We start from the raw sequence: 17,651 nt of genomic DNA, 5'->3' as shown, positions 1-17,651 counted from the left end.
TCTGTAACTAATTCATGTTTTTTGTTTTGTTTACAATTATACGTTGTAACTTCCATTCAAATGTATAGTTAGGTCTAGGTTGTTTTGTTTCTTGGTTAGTACTTTAGCATCTCGTCAAAAACCGTGTATTGATAACCACAGTCAATTCCATTTTCACTACTTGTATTAAATTGGACTATTGTCTGCCACTACCACTTCTAACACCCTCTTTTTGGTATGAGTCACACTCTTCATAATCATCAATGTTGTATATCACGGATGAACTTATCATCCCATGACGTGTTCCATTAATTTCCCCTTAAATAACTCTAATAATAAGCATCAAGCCGTGTCAAATTAGTAATTGACCAGTGGAAAATACCAAACATCTACCTAATCCAGCCAAAGGGAGCTTGGCTTTCTTGTTCTTTGATGGTGTAATACTTAGAATAATAAGCAATGCATGCTGTATGATATTTTGAATCATGCAAATATAAAAGAGCAGCTCTTTATGAAGCGAATACAAATTTGGGATTTTATAATATAAGACCGATTTGCTTCTGGTTTTAGACTCAACCTAACCTAATCGAACCAAACAGTCTCTCTATCCTGGTTCGGTTTCTCAATTTTGTTGGTGTGGACTAATTTTTGCACACTATATATCTTGTACTCTTACATGACCACTTAAACATGAAAGAGAAACATGTAAATCTTTGGCAACTAATAAATGATGTTTGTTACTTTCAGTGGCATGCCTGAGTGTAAACTCGGGCTGAATGATAGAGTGTTGTTGGAAGCACAAGGTCGATCATCTAAGGGAAAAGCTATAGACTTGGATGACATCAAGTTTCATCAGTAAGTTTCTCAAATCTTCCTAAGATAAACTCGCCCCATGGATAAAATACTACTCGTTTTTCTGCACATGGTTTTCTTTTGGTTTCGTTTATAAATAATAAGTATATGCTGCTAGTTTTCAACCAATGCGTGATTTTGGTTCAGGTGTGTGCGTTTGGCTCGTTTTGAAAATGATCGGACGATATCCTTCGTACCTCCAGACGGAGCTTTTGATCTTATGACCTACCGACTTAGTACTCAGGTAATTGTAGTGCCATCGTCGGATATCCAAACAAATAATTTTCTCCCTGATTTCTGAATACTTTGAAATTCGATGAAATCTTTTAGGTAAAGCCTCTGATTTGGGTAGAAGCTCAAATTGAAAGGCATTCTAGAAGCCGCATGGAAATAACCGTGAAAGCTCGGAGCCAATTTAAGGAGCGCAGGTATATAAAACTTATTATATTGTATAAATAATAGGCTCGCGAGCCTAGCCGAGTTTGGTATATGAAGCTCAAGATCAGGCTCGAGCCAGCCAGCCAGGGCTCGAACGCGTTTAAGCTCGGCTTGAGTCAAGCTGATAACGGGCCAATCTTGAGTAGCTCACGAGCGGCTCGGCTCGTTTACACCCATAATAGGAACATTGACTTTGACTCATGAGTATGAACTTATGGTTTGACTGTGTGACTTACTAGCACTGCAACAAATGTTGAGATTGAATTGCCTGTACCTGCTGACGCAACTAATCCGAATATTCGTACATCCATGGGTTCAGCTGCCTATACACCCGAAAGCGACGGCCTTAGTTGGAAAATAAAATCATTTCCAGGTGGCAAGGTAAGGTTCTTTATAATTTATATCACATCCATCTTTAATTGGCAATTTCATGCGTTGACCAAGTCAAAGTCAAAATTCTGGCGCGTGTTTTGATTTTTAGGAATACATGTTGAGAGCAGAGTTCAAACTTCCCAGTATCACTGCCGAAGAAGCGGTTCCCGAGAGAAAAGCTCCTATTCGTGTGAAATTCGAAATACCATATTTTACAATTTCAGGAATTCAGGTAATCCTTTTACTTGTATATCTTCATGTCTTGTGATTTTCAAGCGCATCTCGACACGGGTAAACGGGTTGGGTTTTGAATCGTTTAGTTTAACTTGTTTGACCCGTTAGAGATAAAACATAATCCAAAACAGTCTAAAGTTTACATTCTTTTTGGGTTTTATAGGTCCGTTACCTAAAAATCATTGAGAAAAGCGGTTACCAGGCTCTACCGTGGGTGAGATACATAACAATGGCAGGCGAATATGAACTACGGGTCATGTGAAATTTTGAAATCTTATTCTTAAGTGAGTGTTTTGTATTTAAATCCAAATCAATTGTTTGGCAAACAGCTCATTCTCCGGCACCATTTTTTGTATTTGTTGTGCGAAATCGTCATAATTGTACACTACCAAAGAAATGTTTTACACGCACATTTTGCTCAGATTTTTGTACACTACCAAGGAAATGTTTTACACACACTTTTATCTGCATCAGTTCATGCAGCGTTTATAGACTTATACCGTGTGCTTTCAGTTAGAAGGGACAAAAGAGACGGTTCGGGTAATGGGTCGAAAGAGAAAAAATAGGTACACACTTTGTAATTTGTATCTAAACCTCGTCGTTCTCTTTCAAACGTCCGTGAGTCTTCAACTTTCACAAGGTTAATCCACAGATGTGCGTCTGGCTCAAGCTCGTTTTGTACAACTTTCTACTACTTTGGCCATTTAGACTCTTCGCTATGGGCGCGGAAGGGATTGCTTTTTGGGGCGCTGAACACCGTCAAGAGGTGCCTTTGATGGGGGCACGGTGAGGGAGCATGGTCCGGACTCTGGACAATGGGCGCCTAAAGTAGTGGTGGTGGGGCCATGTGTGGGCCTCCCTCTCATACACACACATACATATATATGTATATATATTGGGTCGCCCAAAAGGCTTTAAAGTTTAAACCACAACGGGGCGTTATAAAGAAGGGCTTCGATGGTCCCAGTGCTCATTTGGCCCTGACGTGACACGGTAGAGGGGCTTCGATGCTCCCCACCTTCGATGCTCCCCACCACATAGGCCAGTCTTAACATTATATTATAAGCTAATCTTATGTAAGTAAATTAGTTGAAAATATCATTTTTATTTATATAATAGACTATATTTATATGCTGTCTGGTTCACAAAATAAGGCTTTTGCCACTAAGGTAATTGACTTAAAACAGAGATGAACACAAAAAGAAGGTATTATAAAAGTCTAAGCAAATTTCGGAACATATTTCGAAACCCGAAAACTAAGTTCTGGTAACCTACACATATTGTATATACCCTCTCACCAAAGCTTATCATCATACTTGTGAATAGAAAATGTATCTACACTGCATCTTTGTATAATCAAACTGAACTTGACAGTACGCATGCGCGTATGTCCTTGTGTTCATAAGCCTCAAAACATGTTCTTTTTTGTACTCCCACATTGTTTTTTTCCGCTTGTTTATCCATGTTCATTCTTCTTGGTTTTCATCTTTCGCTGTGGGTACCGTGGTTTTTTCCTGCCAAGTAGACGTAGGCCCGTTACTAGAAACTCAGAGAAATAGTACATTATTGTAACGATGCAACTTTTTAAATCATATTGAGCCCCTAGCGTACTAGCGTTTTAAATTGTAACCATATTTGCACATTAATTATTTGAAAGGTGTTTTGTTTCATTTGTTAATACAAAAATATGTTACCCAACCCGCTCATTTTTGCCACTTCTAGAGAACATGGAATATGTTTAAAAAAACGCATTGTTAAAAGGTTTAAAAAATACCTTCTCAAGATTTTCATCAAGACTCTGCTGCAGATCTATTCGGTTATTATACCGAACCGAATCTTCGCCATTTTCCATTTTGGAATTCAAAGTTTTATCCACTTGACTGGAATCTGAAGATGACGGATCTCCGTTAACAGAATTCACGGAATCAGTATCAAGTTTATGGTCAACTTTAATGTCTGCTTCATTTGTTAACGAAATCTTTTTAGCTTCTTCTGTCGCTTTTTGCTGTTTCCTCTTAGCTTCTTGTTCTTTTAGTTGTTTAAATCTGAAAGCCATGAAAATAATATTTAAAAAAAACAAACAAGACATTCAATATTGTTACCGCTATTAATTCTGACTCTTAAGAAAAATAAACGGGTTGGTAATAAAAACTAACATAAAAGTAAACAGGTTAAACGGGACAAACAAGTTGATGCGCAAAACCTCCTAAATAAATTTATTCAAAAAGATTAAATATTGAACCAATATAATTTTAGTAATTATATATGGCAAACAATTTATTTATTTAAAAATTTTAAACTCTATTGACAAAAAGGATTTTGGGTCGACCCGGTCGAGCCCATATCAATCCATACAAACTGACCCGTTTGACCCATTACCCAACTGACCATCCATTTTATCACCTCCACCTAGAGGTGCACAGCCAATCCGGTTAACCGGTTCCAAATCCTAACCGGTTAGTAACCGGTCCACCACTAACCGGTTTATATTATTGATCTCTGAAACCGGTTACAAACCGATTATTTATTTTTTATTTTTTAAAACCGGTATTTTTCCTGTTAACCGGATCGGTTATAGCAGAAACAGGTTATAACGGTTAGGGGTTTCTTGTCTCAAAACCGGTTGGTACCCGACCCGATTAACCGGTCTAACCACTTATTTGACCGTTGACCACTAACCGGTTTTCAACTAACAGGTTAACCGGTTTGTGCACCACTACCTCCACCTAATATCATATCTCAGCTTTAGGAAAATATTTATTACTGACCTCTCACCAGGACGATACCCTTGTGCGTCCGGTTTTTCAATTTTAGGTGGTTCTTTAACCGCTGTAGTTTTAAACACAGATTCCTTAGCTTTGGGTTGATCTTCCTTAAGCATTTCAAAGTTAATTTTCTTTGCGGGATTATTAGCACCACCCATCTTTTGAAGCCATATTTGTTGTGCTGAACTTAATATATTGTTTGTCAGCCTGCAAGACATGTATATGTATTTATAAGAAAAAAAAATCATGTATTTTGACCCTAACTATCCCTTTTGACTTTAACTGTCAACAGGGCCGTCTCCAAGAATCGTGAAAAAAATTTGGTTCGAACGCGAAAAAAAATTTGGGCCTTAAATTAGTTAAGTGATTGGGTTTAACATTAACAATAAATTTTTTTTTTCGAAAAATATATAGTTCTTTTTTTAAAAAGCGGGCCTATCGGGGTGTCGGGCCGGGGTCCGTGGACCACCCGTCCCTGACTGTCAAACTAACTACTTTAAAACTAGGACAGTCGTGTTTATTTTATTATTTATTCATTTTTTATATTTTCGAGGAAGATTGATAACCACATGAAAAAGAACTACTTGCGTAAAAAAAACAATGGTAAAAGTATTACTGAAATATGTAGTGATCTCAAATTTGGATTATTAAAGTTTGGCATTCAAAGTCAAAGAAGACAAGTAATAATAAGTCTAGTCAAAGTTGACTTACCAGTAAAGACTTAGCCCAGAAGGTACCGAAAGTGCAAAATAACCAATCATCAATGGCAGGAATTTGGTTATCGTTTGAGAAGTCTTCATATTTGGATCGTTGCTCTGAAAATTTAAGCGTATGAGTATACAACTTACTATTACGACCTTATAAAAGATTAAGATTAACAATGTAATGATAAAGTTGTTATTTTTACATCATTAACGCAATACTTATAATTCATAAAATAATTAAAGAACTAACCTGTGGCTGCGATGACTGCATGATCTGAACCGATATGTACTGAGAAACCACAAGGAGAACGGGCAACACGAGATACGCAAATGTGTCTGACCATCCGAGTGGAGGTTGACCGTCCTGTAAAGGGCATAATTGTCATTTAAAGTCCAGTACACGATCTACGAAATGGTTCAAATAAACAAATAATAATAATAATAATATTAATAATAATGCTTACTACAAAAGGAAAGAGCCAAGATATTCCACTGCCACTCTGGCGAGCTGCAATCGTTGTGGGACCCGCAAGAGATGGTATCCAGAAGAACCCTTCAGCCAAAAGTCCCTGTGAATATCATTAAAAAAACGCCATTATACTATATGATTTTATTAACATATATAGTATAAAATTAAAAAGAAAAAACATCATAAAAATTACCTCATCCGCAACATTTGAAAGGGCTCTATAAAGACCGATCCACACAGGTATTGTGGCTAGGGTAGGCAGGCATCCTGTTAAAAGAAATATATCGATTATAATTATGAACAATTTTGTTAAATCACAAATTTGAATATCTATTAATAGACCTAATGTAAAAGTGTGTGTGTGTATATATATATATAGATGTCAATACACACATATATCTATTAAGTACCTGCCAAAGGATTTATTCCCGCCAATTTGTATAATCTTGCAGTTTCAAGCTGAAGCCGCTCCTGCAAACAATGAAAAATATATTAAAGTAAAACGAATATTTAAAACGAAATTTTATTCCCTGTTCAATAAGTAATAATGAAAAAACTATTAAAGTTAATCAGAGACGAAATATACTTCTTTCAATATTCAATATTCAAGAATAAGGTGGAAATATTTTCTAATTATTCCGTATTTTCCTTATAATAGTATATGTGAATGAATCTAATGTAACCAATATACTTTTTCTAAAATTTGAAGAATTAGTTCTAAAGGATAAGAAAAATATGTAACCTGATCACCAGCATACCGTTCCTGAATAGCTTTTATTTGTGGCTGCAAAGACCGCATAGCCATTGCAGATTCCACCTGGGATTACAGATTTATAATTCCAAAAAATTAATGCAAGCATCTTTTTAAATTATAAACTATGAGTGTATAGCACCGTATCATCATGCTATGTTGAATCAAAACAAACCTGCTTCTTTGACAAAGGAAATGTTGCAGCCTTCACAAGAACCGTCAAAAGTATAATCGCAAAGCCGTATGCATACGGAACATGGAGTGTAGAGAGCCCATTTTTCAAAAACTGAAACAAAAAGTAAATATATATTCACAATTGAAATATGACAAAAAAAACTTTCTCCCAAATTAACACACGCTTCCTAGTTCTTTATGTCTGTTTATGTTGTTTGTTTGTCAATGCTTGTTCATTAAAGATTTTTAATAATTTTCTAATCTTATCATATAGTATTCAAAAAGAATTATTAACAAAGCTAAATTATATATGAGTATTATGTGATAATTTGTAGGTAAAATTAACATGAGTATAAATGTTAAAAAGAAACACCAACACAGACTCGGTAGCCGGTGTTTGAGTACGTTAATTCTTGTTCCTGAACTGCTAATAAACAAGTTCATTTCCTTAATGAACGAACATGATCAAAAATTTTCGTTCGCTTAGCTGTTCATGAACCATCCACATGTTCAATAAAAACTTAACAGATGGACATGAACAAGGCATTGTTCGGTTCGGTTCTTTTACATTCCTATTCTCACATATATCCCTATTAACAAACATGATAATCTTTAAAAACAATTATCCCCAAATTAAAACACAATTTTTTATTATTTTTTTTAAATACAAACCTTCTAAACCGTTTCCATGTAATTAATCACCCCAACACTAACAAAATAAAAAAAAAAATTAAACCTTCAAAACAGTTTCCATGTAATTTACCTCCCCAACACTAACAAAAACAATAAAGCTCATAGCTTTTCTTTACAAAATAAGCTTAATTTGGTGTTTGGTTTAGCTTTTTAAGCTTATGCTTATAAGCTAATTTGAAGAAGCTTATCTGAAGATGGTTTTTTAGCTTATTTGAAGAAGTTTATTTGTGTAAGGGTGTAAGTTACTCAGTTGCCCTCAAATGGTGATGGATTAATAATTACTGAAGCAACTTATTACTATAACAAATTAAAGAATGGTGGATTTAACAACTTATTAAGACGCATAATCAACTTGTAGAATATAAGCTAATCCAATCACTTAAAAACAGCTTATCAAATAATAGAAAACAAGCTATAAGCTACTTTAAAATATAAGCATAACCCAAAAAATAAAAGCTAGGCCAAACACCCCCAATAATTATATATATATATATATATATAAACCCTTCAAAACAGTTTCCTTGTAATTTACCTCCCCAACACTAACATAATAATAACAATAATAATAAAACCCTTCAAAACAGTTTCCATGTAATTAACCACCCCAACACTAACAAAAATAACAATAATTATAAAAAAAAAATTAAAAAACCACCAAACCTTCAAAACAGTTTCCATGTAATTAGTAATCCCAGACAACCAATCACTACTCTGTTTAGTCCCAACATTATCACTAACACCAGACTCATTACTAGCAGCCACAACAGCATCAGCAATAGTATACAACAACCCTTCAGCTCTACCAACCAACTCCTTAAAACTCTCCGGGTCAGGAAACTGGACCTGACCCGACCCGACCCGGGTCAGTGCTAGGGTTCCATAGAGTTTATGATTCTTGCAAAAATGACCAAATTGGGGTCTTTGGATTAAAGGGTTTGTGGGTCTTGATCTGGTAGGATCCGGAAACGGGTAAAGTATGGAACTTGACCCGAAAGATATTGAATTGGGCATTTTTATTGAAAATCTTGAAAATTAGGGGTTTTTTTTTCAAGATTTTTGGTTTGGGAAACTGGGATTGAATGATTGATGGGTGTGTTTAGTTTTGGGATTTAGAAACAAGGGATTATTATTATTATTGTTATTATTATTAGGATTTTTGATGAAGAAATGGAGGATGTGTTTGTTGTTTGTTGTTCATGTGGAAGTTGAGTGCAAGGTTTAAATAATATCCATTTTTTGTTTCCTTAAAATTAGGTGGATGATATTTAAATTCTATTTTTAATTTTTAATTTTATCATATGGTCGGTTAAGAGTAGGGGTGCAAACGAGCCGAGCTGCTCACGAGCTACTCGGGATCGGCTCGTTAAAAAGCTCGAACGAGCCGAGCTTAATCGAGCCCGAGCCCGAGCTCAAGCCTAAAAGTAAGCTCGTTTAATAAACGAGCCCGAGCCCGAGCTTCACCTATCGAGCTCGAGCCGGCTCGCGAACCTAAACGAGCCTGCAATTTATATAATTTTTTAAATTATATATTTAATAATTATTAATTAATATATATATAGTTAATATATATTTTTATAAAAAAATAAATAAAAATAACTAAATAATATACAGGTATTGGTTCTTTTCAGAAGTAAATTTACAGCGAGAAGTGCGAGGAGTAATATTAACCAATCATATTTTTTCTTTTATTATTTTGATTTAATTATATGCAGGGTTATAGTGGTCATTTTATTCTTCTTTTATTAATGGTAACAACTTATAATATGCAACCATTTTTATTAAATATTACCAGCTTTAATTAAATATTATCTTCACCATCGTTCATCAATATCACGACATTCAAATTCTAGACAAATAGCTACACATTAACCTAATCATATATCTACTACAGATTTTTTGTTAAAGATTACGTCAATTTCAATTATGAGATCCATAAATCTATTCTCGATTATTATTCAGCCATAAATCAAGATCGATTGAAGGTCAACATGAGGATAAATCTATTCTCTATCAGCAAGATCAGGTTTAACTCAAGATCTTTATATCAATTTCAATTTTGAACATTCATTATTTTCCCCATTATGTGAAGTAGGATGATTTTATTTATTAGGGTTCCATCAAACAGATTGGATATTATTCCCAAACATATTCTGATTTTATGTAATGATTTTCAATTACTAAAAAATTAACGTGATTTCTATTTAATTTTAGTGTTGATTTTTTTTTCATTGGTTTATGTATATCAATATGTGTTTGAATTTTTGTTTTTATTTGTGAAAGATCAAATTAATTAACTTTTAGATGATTAACTGAATATACTACAACCATATATCATTATAAAACTTTTGATTTTCCTTAACTTATCATCCCCACATCTTCATTGTTCACTTTGTATTCCACAAAACAGGTAAATAATATCCTAGTATAATTGTTCCTCTAATTTGAATGTTTTATTTCTCTGGTTTTCTCAAATTTAATATTAAAATAGGTGCAATGGAAATTGGATCAAATACACACGATGCTCACTCAAGCAGTGTACGTGTTGATGATCATGTCGGTAAGTTTCTCGACAGCTTATTCTTATCATGATTATAGACATATTCATTTTATTATCTTAAACATCCATCGGACTTTGTTGTATTAATTTTTCCCATTGTGAGGATATGGTGGGAGGATTTTTCCCATTCTGTGTGTATGTCGTTTCTTATAATTAGATGTACATAAGTTTGTTATTATATACGTATTTATGTACGATTGTCTGTACGTTTTCATGTATGTATGTCTATTTATGAATGTTCTGTATTTTCGTATGTTTGCATTTATGTGTGTATGTGCGTATGTATGTGTGTATGTGTTTATTTACGTTTGTATTCATGTGAGGCATCGTTTGTTTGTCGGTATGTATCTATATATATTTGTTTGTATGTCTATATATATGTACGCATGTATATGGTATTTTTGTTTTTCTTGCTACATTAGCTTCCTTATTTTTGTTAATTTTTTTGTGTATAATTTTTTTTACATGCGTTTACTCCTATGTTAACAACAAATAGTCATGCTCCTGAGAAAGATACCATGTTCACAGAGAATGAAACCGTGGTCCCATAAATTAAAACTAACGATGTTCCTGATATACAAACCATAGACATTATTCGGGCAGTCGAGTGTTTGACAGATTATCAACCATGTATGTAATATTTAATAAAGTGTAATGTATTCCTAGTTTCTTTAATTAAAATTTTGTTATCATACTCAATTTATTAGTTTTTAATTTGATTTTTCAATTTATATTAGATACAGAATACGAGCATGATGTGCATCTTAAATTTTTATACACATCTGACGGGACCAAAAATTGGATTCCAAATGTTGCAGCTGATGAGAAAGCTTTTGTCGGGCTACATTTTAAAACCCGGGAAGATGATTTTGATATGTACAAGGCATATGCTACTAAAGTTGGTTTTGATGTATTTGAGGAAAAAGATAGAGAGCAAAGGCGAAAAGAAAGGGACCAAATGAGAAAAGATAAAGTAGCAATGATGGACAAACAAGGTAGGGAATATGTGGAAAGCGACGAGACCGTTTACACATCTGAAACGGATTCATCTTAAGGATATGTGCATAACTAATCAATCAAAAGGTTCACAAATGCTTATAACTCGCATGTGTCTCGATTCCTATTGCTTCATGAACACCTGTTGTTAACAATGAATGTATGAACCAAGGAACAGTGTGTTTAACAATGTCTATATACTTTGCTTTTGAATTTTTATGTGTGTACGTGTATAGCTAGTTGTGTATATATGATAAACAATTTATATAAACTTCATGTATGCTCTTATAATCGTATGTACGTCGCAATATATATTCAATTCTGCATGTATATCAGGCCACGTCAGCGGTAGGCGCCAACAAATGCATTCACATAACATATAGTATAGCTGGATTTCAGTTGCGGGCATATTGTGTATGTTCTTATATAGGTCTTTTTGTACATATGGTTGTATGCACATATGAACACACGTGTTCACGAACATACACAAAATACTCCTGCACTAACTCTCGTGTGTACGTACGTCCATATGTACACCCGTGCCTACGTTTGTCGGTAACTCTATGAACATGTACATACATACTTATCCATACGCGTGTTCTCAGTCTCTTCGTACGCGAGTATGCCTGTATCCTCACATTCATGCACTTACATTCGTGGGTACGTACGTCCATATAATAACGTTCATGCTCGTACGCAGATATGTCAGTAGCTATCAACGTACACACATATCTTTGTTTGTATGCATCATGGTATTGCTTGTGTGTTAGCTCATATCATTTGACTTTTGGAAGTACTTCAATCATTCAGGCACGCACGTGTCTCTATGTATGCTGGTCCGACTTTGTAAGCACGCGAATCAACACACATTTGTTACGCAGTCACGTTTAACATGTATCTATTGGGGTGTACATGTATTCGTGTGGCCACTAACATGGGCTAGCAGGTATCTACTAACACATGTGCAAGCGGCTCGTTATGTAGGCACATATGTTGGAGTGGTGTCTGTGTAGGTTTTGTATGTTCATAGGCGCATATGTTATGATACAACACGCGCATGCACCGATTTTTAAACATAAACACACATCCAAGTTCACACACTCGTAAGATCAGTTTTACTACTATCAATTATTTCTTACATATTGCTATTTGAGATTTGTGAGTTGGTGTGTTGTCATTAGCATAATTATGGATTTATACTATGTCTTAACTTTACTATCTTATTATGTACGTACGTCGGTGCCTACACATTAATGCCAAGTTTTTTTTCATACCGATGATCCATATGATATACGCATTCAACTTTGTTTTAACACACAACAGCTAATCTAGATTTAACGAATTTCTAACTATCTACATCAAATTCATTTTCCCATCTAACCGTTATATCCACTAGTTTTTGACATGCTTCCATTAAATTCCGAACACATGACCCGTAATTATCTATTGCTGGCAAGTAAAAACCATATGCGAAAATTAGTTTAACCACTTTGCAACTACATTTGACAAAACATAAAACTGTTGCTAACATACTAACTTCATAAGGTTACTTAAATCCCATTACATTACCCAAACACAAAACCCAGCCTTGATAAATGGCTGAAACATCATAAACGACTACACATCATATCACATCTGTTTATCTAGCTCAAACAAAGCATAGTTTAACTGTTTAACCAAAAGGAACTAATGACATAAAACCATAAAACATAAAATCATAAAACATAAAACCATTAAAACTGTGGTACTAGCCTTCAGGTTGACATTCATTCTTCATTAATCAGCGCTTCATCGATAATCCCTTTATGCTTGTTTATGGCAGAAAGTAGGATCTTGGCTATGTACTTTACCCTTAAGCCGAGTAACACCTTTTTATTTTTCATCGACACATCCCCTATTCCACAACAACAATTCACCCCACCCATGAACATCCACAACTTACTTGTCGACATCGTTAAACTCAATTTTTTCCGCTTATCACCTGCAACACATAACCTACTGTCAATTTTATTTTTTAGATTTTTATCACCTGCACGGTAATTTGATACACATACACAACACTACCAAGTCAAATATTACCAGTAACTACACACAAGATATCATATGACACAAACTGCAAAGTTGCATTGTCAAATGCACCACAAACCATAGACTGCACTACCATACACATCTACACAGAATATTCAGGAGTAACTACTCATTATGAACTTGAGGTTTTCCTAAGGATACCAACATGTTTCTCCCACTAACTTGTATCTACACAGTAAAAATTTATGTACACCGTGTCTGACCACCACTAAATTGTAACTACACAAACTTAAAAAAAAGTACCGACAACGCAATACAACAAACATAACTACATCGTACACCCATTTGCACAACACCTAATAATTCATAACAAGCATAATCCATATAAACGGTTAACAAAGGCTTTAATTGCTCACAACAACTAAATTTACTAGTCAATGTAGATGTAATCATCTTTCTTTTATTAAGGTAGAATACGACTGAAAGTAGAGTTGTGAATTTCTCATATACGGAAAATCCAATGATATTTCATTAACAGAGCATACATCATCAATCTCATAAGCTACATCTAACCACATTAAAACACCAACAACTACATCAAAAATTGATGAACATACCTTCGACACCTTGTGTAGGTTTTGATCCGAATAGCATCTGATAAACCCCAATCTGACTTCAACTACAAGAGCAAACAACTGATGAACAGGTCGCTTCTTATACTAACACGATTGGAATCCAAACCTTTAATTCAATCGATTGTGTAACTCGATTTGATATCGAAGAGGATTTCCTGGCTCGAGTAATGTGTAACTGGATTGTGAAAATAACTTCGATATACAAGATGATTTGGTGCATCGATATATGTGTAGGCATAATACAATTCAACAGATTGTATATGTTGAAATTGGGTGGAATAGTTCACGCATCGTTTATTGTGTATCAGTTACAGAGTGAAATAAGGGATCATAAAACCAATTCCTTTTTAATAGCTACACAAATATTACTAGTATGCCCTCTCAAGCCATTATAATCTAGTTACAAGTTCTTTTTATTTACTAGAATGCCATCTTCTAACATACACCATTGATCTTTGTAATCAATGGTTGTGATTTACTTCTCGCAGTTCTCGTTCTAAGCCTACTTCTCGCAAGATCCATCCCCATAATATATATATATATATATATTATTTTATACAGAAAATTATAATAGAAAATAATATATAAAAATAATTATATCATTTAAAAATAACAAATAAATGGTAAACGAGCCGAGCCCGAGCCGAGCTCGAGCTTGAAAATCTACTCACGAGCCGAGCTCGAGCTTTGGAAATAGAGCTCGAAACGAGCCGAGCTCGAGCTCTGTGTAAGTTAAACGAGCCGAGCTCGAGCCTGGTCGAGCTCGGGCTCGGCTCGTTTGCACCCCTAGTTAAGAGGGTGTCTACGCGATACGGCGGAAACGCAGGCCTTAATCATGTAGCAAGTTTAATGATGTTTATTGTTCGGTTTGAAACTGTAAAACCGGTTATATGTTTGATTTCATGGTTGATTTTTTCCCCTTTTGTTTTTTTTTAATGGCAAACAAACGTAGAATGTCTAGGTACTTCATACGGGGAGACAAGGTCACCGTCAGTGGGTCCAAACTAGCTATACGGAGCAATTAAGCGCCTCCAAGTTATCTCCAGTTCTGGGAAAACTCATCCGCCTAAATGTCCACTTGTGAAAAATCTGGACGCCCTTAGTATCGAACTAGAGATCAAAATATTTAAGTCTTCCTTCATTGAGCAACCTATACACTCCCAAAGTGTTGTATTTGAAGATTAAACCGAATCTCTGTTAAAAAAACTCAAACTTCCTACCATTACACCATATTAAACAAACATATATTTTTAAGTTGTTTATGCTTTTTGATTAAATGTATTTCAAAACCCATACCAATATTACCGAAAGAAACCACTTTGAAAAAATGGTATTAAAAATTGGATACGATGGCAGCAAATCCTTATAAAGTGACCAAGTGTGTGTTGTGTAACCGAAAAACTATATTATATAAAGATAATATATCAATTTGACTATTATACTATACTTCACATATTAAGCACAAATTCAAGACATCATCATTGCTTAACTAAAACTTGTTTAAAGTTTAAACTAGCTAACAATATACTCATTAAAAATACAAAAAGAAAATATAATTAAATAAAAAAAATAATAAACAAGCTCAATATTTTGCCCAAAACATTGTCAACAATGATGAATCCTAGAACTTCGGTTACGACCGGTTGGAGGGGAATAGGTTGAGAAAATAATGGGCCGGTCAGTACGTTTGACTCTTTTACAATATGTTATTATAGTGTCATACTGATGTTTTCACCATTGTTAAAGTCTAGACTTTAACTAAACTATTATTTCAGGTGTAGTAATTTTAACAAAATAAGTAAATTAAAGAAAACAATATAAATATAAATAAAAAGTTTGAATAGTTGGTTTTGAGTTGGCCCACATCCTCAATTTTGTTTTTGTGAAAGCTTTAGAGATTAAATCTTTGACGTATATGTAATGTAAGGGTGTTCAATAGGTTAAAGAGTGAGTGGCACTCTCTTGATGCCCATATTTTCTTCACTATTCTTCACTACACATAATCTTGTAGTTGATTTGTGATATTATGTTGTATGGTTTATTTAGAAGGTGATTTGTGCACCATAATATTATTTCACATTATGAGTCATTGTTGTCATGTTGTGCAATTGCATAACTACAAGATTAAGACGTGTTAGAATCAAGGAAGAAGATTAGAAGGGATAAAAATTGAGTATCATGCATCTTACTACTAAAAAGATTTAGTAGGTACTTTTATAATAATATAGTAGCAATTAAAACATGTCATAAAACTGTTTACTAGATGAACCACACTTGAGGACAGGTTCACAAATTACAACTCTCTTGAATGTTATACCTAACATTACGGGCGACAACTGTTGATTCGACCTGAAACACAACTCAAGGGTTGACCTGTAATTACCCCTTTAAGTATTTTAAAGAAAAACTTTTTATTTTGTTTTTCATTTATTTGTTAACAGACATATTTATAGAAAAAAACACGACTATACTTAGCAATAAAACACTTTGAAAAGCCGACATATGACAGACTTTCTAAATATACTCTTGCAATTTCCGAATTGGAATCCAGTTTCAAGATTTTTAGTATTTCTATAAAAATAAACTCAAATTATTTGCTCTAACGACTCTAAATTGTATCCATTTTATTTTTAAAAATGTCTTCTATTTTTTTTTTTGATTAATGGGTTAAGCAAGTCGTTTTCAGGTCAACCCGATTTCAAGTGCCTGCAGATTAGGGTTGAAATCTTTTACACGAACAATAATATGTGTAATAGGTGCGATCTGGGTTGCACATATCAACACGATTGACATCCCTACCTAACATTAACCAAAAAAAGTACCATCTAACTTTCATTAATCGTATCAATTTATCTAACAATCATCCCACATTTATAAAAAAGACTTATAACGTACAATATAGAGTGTTGTATTATTTTAAAAATTCACACGAAATAAGACAAGATTTCAACTCGTATGATATAACACATAAATATAACTTCTTGTGAAATAATATTATGAAAGAAAAATAAAGTCAAAAACTTAAAACTGTTGATCATTGGCATTACTTGACAATAACAAGATCAAAACCGAACGTATCTCTCGACATAACGCTCCAAAAATAAGTGACCAAAAACCGGTCAAACTCGCCCAAAATTGCCCCCCTAAATTCATTTGTAAAAATAAAGTCTTCCAAACCAAATACTATACTATTAATACTTAAGGGGAGCCAAAAGAATAATAATTGTATAACATTATAAGTTAAACTTATCTTTAAGCCAAAGGTTGACTATCTGGAACAAAGTCAACAGGTTGACTTTCGGTATCTTCCGTTTGTGATGCAGTGAATTTAGCTTTCTTGAATCTACTTGAACTCCTTAAAAGGTCAGACATTGACATGCTTTTCTTCAACTTGTTTCTGTCAACAGTTTATCAGTAAATCAAGAACTAACAATTAATACATTAGCAGGGGTGTGCATGGTTCGGTTCGGTTCGGTTCGGTTAGTTTTGCTGTTTTCGGTTCGGTTAATAATCAAAATCAACCTTTACCTAAGTTTTTGCTTAGACATTACGTGAAATGGATACATATAAATATATGAAATAGAGGTATAAATACATGAAATGATTGTATAAAACATGAAATATATGAATAGTTCAGTTAACCGAGGATACAAAAAATAACCAATAACCGACTTTCAGTTCGATGTCGGTTACTATTCAGTTATTGCTCACCCCTAAATTGCGATTCCGTCCACGTCTTTGATCAAAATTGCTATTTCAGTCTAATAGTTTAAAGTTTGCTTTTTAGTCCCTGATCTCTCATTTTTGTTGCGAGTAACTCCAAACCATCAAACTCCATCCACTTATTCTGTTAGTTCTGTGTGAAATGGTCATTTCATACAAATTTAATGGAACGAGTGGATGGAGTTAGATTGCAACGAAAATGAAAGATTAGAGACTGAAAAAACAAATTTTAAACTATTGTACTGAAAAAGCAATTTGACCAAGCCATAGGGACAAAAACC

General features: G+C 34.1%; 2 protein-coding genes across 4 annotated transcripts in view; one reads left to right on the top strand and one right to left on the bottom strand.

The window, feature by feature from the left end:
- Positions 1 to 17,651, top strand: part of LOC143573067 (AP-1 complex subunit mu-2-like) — a 54,896-nt gene that overhangs the window by 2,764 nt on the left and 34,481 nt on the right. Inside the window, exons 6-11 of the mRNA XM_077058047.1 lie at positions 727 to 834; positions 979 to 1,075; positions 1,162 to 1,259; positions 1,509 to 1,650; positions 1,751 to 1,873; positions 2,039 to 2,143. Coding sequence (XP_076914162.1) covers positions 727 to 834; positions 979 to 1,075; positions 1,162 to 1,259; positions 1,509 to 1,650; positions 1,751 to 1,873; positions 2,039 to 2,137 — 667 coding nt within the window. The 3' untranslated portion in view covers positions 2,138 to 2,143. The remainder of the gene's footprint in view (positions 1 to 726; positions 835 to 978; positions 1,076 to 1,161; positions 1,260 to 1,508; positions 1,651 to 1,750; positions 1,874 to 2,038; positions 2,144 to 17,651) is intronic.
- On the bottom strand, positions 3,082 to 8,710 carry LOC143573066 (ALBINO3-like protein 1, chloroplastic). 3 transcript variants are annotated; one of them, XM_077058043.1, is made up of 11 exons: positions 8,092 to 8,700; positions 6,740 to 6,850; positions 6,556 to 6,630; positions 6,224 to 6,284; positions 6,007 to 6,080; positions 5,809 to 5,913; positions 5,595 to 5,708; positions 5,352 to 5,455; positions 4,644 to 4,847; positions 3,650 to 3,920; positions 3,082 to 3,389 (listed from the first exon to the last, which is right to left on the bottom strand). In XM_077058043.1, the coding sequence occupies exons 1-11, from the start codon at positions 8,440 to 8,442 to the stop codon at positions 3,342 to 3,344; spliced, it is 1,518 nt and encodes a 505-aa protein (XP_076914158.1). In that variant the 5' UTR covers positions 8,443 to 8,700; the 3' UTR covers positions 3,082 to 3,341. The 3 variants fall into 3 exon arrangements, with proteins under 3 accessions (XP_076914158.1, XP_076914161.1, XP_076914159.1); XM_077058046.1 differs by lacking the exon at positions 8,092 to 8,700 and adding an exon at positions 7,475 to 7,541 and having other exon boundaries at positions 3,083 to 3,389; XM_077058044.1 differs by lacking the exons at positions 3,082 to 3,389; positions 3,650 to 3,920 and adding an exon at positions 4,197 to 4,284 and having other exon boundaries at positions 4,602 to 4,847; positions 8,092 to 8,710.

Source organism: Bidens hawaiensis, unplaced genomic scaffold (genome assembly GCF_021521415.1).
Source record: "Bidens hawaiensis isolate Kalapana, Puna unplaced genomic scaffold, B.hawaiensis_p1.1 tig00026193_1, whole genome shotgun sequence".
Classification (NCBI taxonomy): Eukaryota; Viridiplantae; Streptophyta; class Magnoliopsida; order Asterales; family Asteraceae; genus Bidens; species Bidens hawaiensis.
The sequence above is the reverse complement of the archived record's forward strand: the minus strand, read 5'-3'. Positions and strand labels throughout refer to the sequence as shown.

What these genes read in the sequence shown, in the direction of transcription:
- LOC143573066 (XM_077058043.1), bottom strand. Translation starts at nt 8,442, where the DNA reads ATGCCCAATTCAATATCTTTCGGGTCAAGTTCCATACTTTACCCGTTT. An exon ending in AACGGTATGCTGGTGATCAG is followed by an intron (nt 6,285 to 6,555) that starts GTTACATATTTT and finishes CATTGTTTGCAG; the next exon opens with GAGCGGCTTCAGCTTGAAAC. An exon ending in CTTGGCTCTTTCCTTTTGTA is followed by an intron (nt 5,709 to 5,808) that starts GTAAGCATTATT and finishes TGCCCTTTACAG; the next exon opens with GACGGTCAACCTCCACTCGG.